Source organism: Gymnoscopelus braueri (assembly GCF_963280865.1).
Source record: "Gymnoscopelus braueri genome assembly, chromosome: 4".
In the NCBI taxonomy this organism is placed as follows: Eukaryota; Metazoa; Chordata; class Actinopteri; order Myctophiformes; family Myctophidae; genus Gymnoscopelus; species Gymnoscopelus braueri.
Window position 1 is genome coordinate 16,479,407 of NC_137605.1, and position 6,869 is coordinate 16,486,275.

The 6,869-nt window shown below is 47.8% G+C and overlaps 1 protein-coding gene across 1 annotated transcript; it reads right to left on the reverse strand.

Annotated features, from left to right (window-relative positions):
* Positions 1 to 979: 979 nt before the first annotated feature.
* Positions 980 to 6,212, reverse strand: kcnj14 (potassium inwardly rectifying channel subfamily J member 14; the record flags this gene model as incomplete). Its single annotated transcript, XM_080425793.1, has 3 exons — positions 980 to 1,216; positions 1,957 to 2,274; positions 5,094 to 6,212. The coding sequence occupies 3 exons, from the start codon at positions 6,210 to 6,212 to the stop codon at positions 980 to 982; spliced, it is 1,674 nt and encodes a 557-aa protein (XP_080281919.1).
* Between the last annotated feature and the right edge of the window lie 657 nt (positions 6,213 to 6,869).

Genomic DNA, 6,869 nt, shown 5'->3' on the forward strand with positions numbered 1-6,869 from the left:
TATCCTTACTTACCCAAATAACTAAGAACACTCACAAGGAAAACATACCAAAGACCTGGTCAGATATCATAATATAACATTTTTTAACATTACTTGATTATCATTATTCATTTCAATAGATATTTCCACATATGATGTGTTGCAGTTGCATGTTTCTGCCATTGGGGGGAACTGTTGTACGTCCATGGAGGCTAGACGTTAGAGCCTGGTGGCACGGTGGTAGTGGTATTGAATGATGGGCCGGATCCAAGACGCAGCAGTTTGTAATGATTCTGAAAAGATCGCCAATCCCAATAAGCCAACTGGGTTATTTGCCGACGTATCTTTCCATCAGAGTGACCCCAAACGTTACATTTTACACGACTGACCAACCCCCTCTCTGTTTCTCTCTCGCTCCCTTTACCTACCTTTTAAAAAGGACAATTCCTGGCTATGTGAAAGACATGCTTACCTCCAATTTCTTGATCAACAAACTTTCTTTCTGTTTGCGACTACGACTACCTGATCTTTCCTATCATCTAAACAGTGGTGGAAAGTATAAGTGCTGTACTGTACTGTTATGACATGTATTAATGTGTAAATATTCTATGCTCTGCTGATGAATTGAAAACATGGGACCACAATGGAAACAACTCCCCCTTTTTTGTGTTATCCTTTTAGTCTCAATGTTTTACCTTACCTCCGTGCTGATTACATTTTGTGTCAATCAATACTTATGTATAATTTTGAGGTACTTTTACTTCTACATCTCAAATATTGTACTTTTTACTCCACTACAATTGCTTGACAGATTTAGTTACTACTAGTTACTTTACAAATCTGTGTACTTCTTCCACCACTGCTTCTAAACATGTCTCTACATCTGTCCACTGTCTATTCCTGTCTGTATTCACCTCTGTGTACCGTACTTCGCTCTGGCCCATTGGGGCATTATGTTCCCATTGCCCTCACACACCCCATCTCTCTTTCTCCCCCCAGGTCAGTTGGTGTGGGGGTGTTCAGAGCGCGAGGGGCGTCCAGTCGGGGGTGAGGGACGTCGGGGGTTGTCGTCAGGTTTGGGGTCATCATTGGAGGACGCAAGCTGCAGGGCCACCTCGTTCTCGTAGCAGAACGACGAGGGCGAGTCCTCTATGTACTTGCGCTCAGCTAGCTCCTTGGCGCTGCATGACGGATGGCCGGGGATCTCATACGTTCGATGGAAGAATGAGTAGTCCACCTAGAAGAAAGGATGAGAATGAGATGCTAGTTTATTTCATTTAAATGAGCATTTCACCGGGAATGCACTCAAGCTGACCTCAGAGTTACTGATTCTCCAAGAGAAATTGTCGCTACAGGGTGGTGGATTAGAACCAGTGCTCTTTGAGAGGAAAGACCACTAACAGTAGCAAATATAGACAGTCCTGCGAAAGAGTAAGGTTCAGAAAATTCAGGCAAAAACATGTAGTAATGTTATCAAGTTTCTGTTTTAGCCTGAGGAAATTAGGCTACTTCGGGGGCGGCCATAGTTGAATGGGTAGAAACTGGGCTGCGTGGGAAACAGAAGGTCCCAGGTTCGATTTCCAGCCCTGGCACTTAACTGCTCCCCTTCTGTGCTCAAGTCTGACCACTTGGGCAATCAGCAATCAGCTGGGTGAAGCTGAAAACTGAATTTACACTGCCGGGAACAGTACAATGAGTACGATGAACACTTTATAGATCAGAAGGTTCCAAAAATCACTAAACTAAGCTTAAATGGGCACAGTAGTTATAGCTAATGTCCCAATTTTAGAGTACAATGAGTACGATGAACACTTCTATTTGTGACCACATCACCACACTAAGACATGCATTTGACTGGGACACCATGCCATTATTAGTGATGGCAGGGATAAACGGCCCTCCACTTAGACGTGAGCACAACACGCAACGATTATCACAGGTAAACACTGTTAACTACAGACTGCATGTCACCTCTACCTGGTAGCAGTCTTTCCGCTCAAAGAGCACGGGTTCGAAGCGGCGTCCCCAGGTGATCTCGGAAGCCAGGTAGGAGCTGCGGCATTGCGTGGTCATGGCCGTGGCCTCAACCATGCCCTCCAGGATGACCACCACCTCCAGCTCGCTGTCGCCCTCCAGAGCCTTGCGGTCCATCTCAAAGAGGGGCGACTCGTCGTCGATCTCGTGGACAACGGTGCAGGGAGACACCAGGAAGATGCGGTCTGTACCCGTGTCGAAGCCCACGTTGAGGTCCATGTTGTCCAACGGCAGGAACTCCCCCTCTGGGGTGACCCTCGGCTGAAAGCGGAGGATGGGGAGCGGAGACGAGAGAGAGAGAAAGAAAAAAGGAAGAGATTAGACAGTTGGACAGATAGGAAGACAAAGAGAGGGAGTGAGACGAGGAGGAAGAAAGCGAGAGTGACCGATTAAAAATGAGAAAGAAAGATGGGGGCAGAAGAAAGAGAGACGGGGAGACTGTGCCAGTGACATGATGTCAGTTTCTCCCTCCTCTCCTACATCAAAATAAAGAGAGGTCAGTGTCCACTTACTGAGCCGACAGTGAATGAAATATTATACACTACAGGTGCATTCAAGTTTTCACAGCAGTTTTGTGATATTTGTCCCAAGATAATTACCTATTTGAGTCTCTGATACAGTCCCAAATTCTCTCTCTCTTTTTTGTCTGTCTCTCCTACACCCTCCCTCTCAGTTTCCTGCTGTCTGTCTTAGTTACAAAAATGGATAGAAATGGTAGTTGACTGCAGCGCTAACTAACTGAAACAACTAAAAAATGCACCCAGGTTAAAGAAACCAAGAACTACACTACAGTATACCTATATCTGGCATCTTGGCAATATGGACCCATCTAATACCTGCCTGACATTGGAGTTACTAATAAAACACAGCAACAGTATTATGAAAAATAAGTTTGTCCACTCAAATTTTCAGGCATTGAGTAAATAAAAATAATGTGCCTAATGACCCAGGAAATCTCAGGGCCAAAAGAGATAATCAATGTTATTGACAGCAAATGCTAATTTCCAACACTGACCACAAAATGTGACAACCTGGTGTCCCTATTCTGGCCATGTCATTACAGACAAACATAAAAAAGCTAAAATAGCCCATCTACAAGGTCACAAAGCGTCATCATGATGCGATGTGTGAGCTTGTAGATCTATTTTCACTATCTGTCGTACAATGAAGAATAAAGGGCTGAACTGGTTAATATCTGACCTATATTTTGCCTCTCTGGCTAAATGTTGACACACCAGTTTCCCCATGTGCAGAATTATCATTGACCCAACCTCTTTTGTTTTTTCAATCTCCAACCCCAGCATAGAATATTGTATTTCTGTGAACGGACATAATCCCTCCTGCCCCAGCTGAACTTTGACACATACTTATTAACAGGGATTGTAGATGTCACTGTGGTCACCTCAGGGCTCTAGAGATTGCAAACTGGGGGACGACTCTGACACAAGTGCGTCTGTTTATACACACACATACACTAACGCGTCCTACAGACCACCTAGAATCCTAACCGCCCATCACACAAACGTCACACACACACACACACAGTCACACACACACACACACACACACACACACACACACACACACACACACACACACACACACACACACACACACACACACACACACACACACACACACACACACACACACACACACACACACACACACACACACACACAGGGAATGAGGAAGGGCAATGGCTTCTCCAGGATTCAAAGAATCCTGGAGAAGTTAATCCATGGTAAATCTTCTAAAACCCCTGACGGGAAATAAAACAAGCTCTCATTAACTACAAGCTATAGAATACAAGCCAGATGGCCCTAGTACTGTTTCTTTACGTCTCGTTCTCTCTCTCCTAATTTTTTCTGTGACCTTTCAGAGTACTCTCACACTCTCTTTTTCTGCCTCTACTCTGCAACCTTTTTTAACTCTCACTACCTACTATCCTAAAAGCGTAGTTTTGCACTGGTGTTGCTCGCCTAAAAAGCAGATCTACAAGCTCACAACATGTTGCAGCGCATGCTTTATGCTCTCTCTCTATCTCTGACGTCAGACCCAACCCATGTCTTTGGTAGGGAGACTTCCTTTCTCCATGCTCATAAATGCTTTAACCCCACTAGAACTAAATAGCTTCCCTCGTGATGTAGCAAACCTTGCAATGATGAACAACATTTCTTACACTATATTGTGTTGTTGCCTATACCTCATCTTCATATGGGATTTTTTAAACTGAACTAGTTGGAAAGGACAGCTGAGAAAGTCAGGAACGAGATTATGACAACAATGTCCCTAAGGTGGAACCACACCAGGGACTTAATACAGGATATGGTCAGTGGTCTTACTGGCTGAAACACCATTGCAATTCTATCCTTTATTTGTGTTACACTTTTCCCCCTTTTTTTCAAGGTCTATTGATGAGAAGCACATTAAATGTAATGTGTTGTAAAGTGTTCAGAAAGCATCTCTCTTCTTCTTGTGTCTTTGTTTTAGGGTGTATCTACTATAATATATAAACTCAGTCTAAAACCCACATTGACTTTACAAAGATGTGAACAGAAGAGAACAGAATTTGTGTGAACAGGCCCAGGTTATGCCACAAAATTCTGGTCTTTTCATTCTGCATCACAATACTTTCTCGGGTGTCCTCCTGTGCTTCCCTACCTGTCCACCAGATGTCACCTTGTCTTGTGCTTCCTTGTCTGTCCTCCAGATGTCACCTTGTCCTGTGTTTCCTCTGGCTGTCGACCATTTGTCACTCTGCCCGCCCTGTCCTCCCCTACCTGCCCACCAGATGTGACCCTGTCCTGTGCTTCCCTACCTATCCACCAGATGTTCCCTGGTCGGTGTAATCAGCCGCACCTGTTTATTGTTCATCACGTTCACCTGTGTCCTGTTAGCTCTAGTGTGTCTTGTGACATGTTACTGCCTGTTTCTTTCTCATGTGTTTTGCACCTATCCCTGTAGCCTACACTGTCTTTGTGGGAGCTGCAGTAAAGCTTAGTTTGGTGTTAATCTTGCTCAACTGCCTGCTTGCTCTGCATTTGGGTTCTAAAAAAAAAAGATCCCCTCTGTCTTACCTTCAGTAGCTGTGCTCGGACGTGAGCCTCTACCAGGTGACTCTTGCGCAAGTTGCCGACCCTCCACATCATGCAGAGCTTGCCATCCCTCAGCGCCACAACGGCCGTGTCAGAGAACACCAGCGTCTCGTTGCGCTTCTTGGGCTTGGCGATCTTTGCCATAACCGCCCCGATGATGAAGGCGTCGATGATGCAGCCCACGATGCACTGCAAGACGACCGCCAGCACCGCCAGGGGGCACTCCTCGGTCACGCTGCGGAAGCCGTAGCCGATGGAGGTCTGCGTCTCCAGGGAGAAGAGGAAGGCCGCCATGAAGCTGTGGACCTGGAGGAAGCACGGCTCCACACCTGCCGGCGCCTCTCCGTTCGACTCCCCCCCTGCTGCGTCCTCCCCTGAGGATGAGGTACCGGAGCCGGGGGCGAGGCGGATGGAGAGGTCCCCGTGCATGGAGGCAATGAGCCAGAAGGCAAAGCCAAAGAGCAGCCAGGAGAGGAGGAAGGAGAGGGTGAAGATGACGAGCATCCAGCGCCAGCGGATGTCCACACAGGTGGTGAAGAGGTCACTGAGGTACCGCTGGCCCCTCTCGCTCATGTTGACGAAGGTGACGTTGCAGCGTCCGTCCTTGCTCACAAAGCGTTGCCGGGGCCGGCGGCGGCGGCGGCGGCTGGGTTGGCGCCGGGCGGCAGAGGAGGAGGGGTGGCGGCGCCCGGCGCAGAGGGGTGACGACAGTGAGTCCTGGTCAGAGGACGACATACGCCCGTCCCCTCTCCCTCCTGCGCCTTCGCCCCTCGCATTCCTCTGCAGCCCCGAGCAAACTCCTCCACCTCCTCCTCCTCCTCTCACCCCGCCCTCTCCTCCTCTGCCCTCCTCGACCAGCTCTCCCACGGCGATGTGCCTCCGCGCGTTGTTGCTGTTGCCCTGCACGGCGTGGGCGGCAAGGGCAGCGATGCCGTTGCCGGTGTGGGTCGGGGAGGGGTCGGCCGGACTGCCCGAACCATTGGTGCTCCCCCCCGCTCTGGCCGTGTCCGCAGCGCTCTGCGCCAGCCTCATGACCTCTTCCTCGTCTACCGGCCCATCTACCACCGCGCTGAAACGACGCTTCACTCGTGCCGCTCCCATTGCACACAACTTATTTTCTCACAGACAAGGAACAAGATGCAGCTATTTGCCACAGTCTTTCAGTTTTTCAACACAATTATGTCTGATATTACTGTAGATGCCTGAGATGGAGTTCACTGTTGAGTTACCATGTGCTTTGATAGAACGAATGATACAAAATGTGTGCAGTGCTGATAAGAACGCGTTTCCACTGTTTATGGTGAAGGAGCGTCCTCCTGCAGAGATGTGTGCAAATCCATAAACGGCACCTGTGAGCACAAGATAAACCCATCCACCTCCATGGTTCAGTCACTTGGTGGTGAAGTTGTATCTGTGGGCGGTCTTTCCTTTTTCAGGTACAGATTGCTTTTTTGGAGCACGTCCAAAGGCGTAATCATAAAAACATCAGTGTCCTTACAGGTCCATATATACTCACTGATGTGTACAAACTCTCTCAGCTTAGTCACTCAACCATGGCCCAAGGGGTTAAAGGTTGTGACCCTAACATTTGCAGCCATTGTGGGTTGGACAAGAGGGACTATGACTACAGTAGGCATGCAATAAGAATCTCTGTTTACAACAAATGAGGGAAAACCTTGGGCAGGCTACACCATTTCAAAAGAAAACAAAATGGCAATAAAAAAAAAAAGAGTACAGGTCGGGGTAGTTTGAGGACCT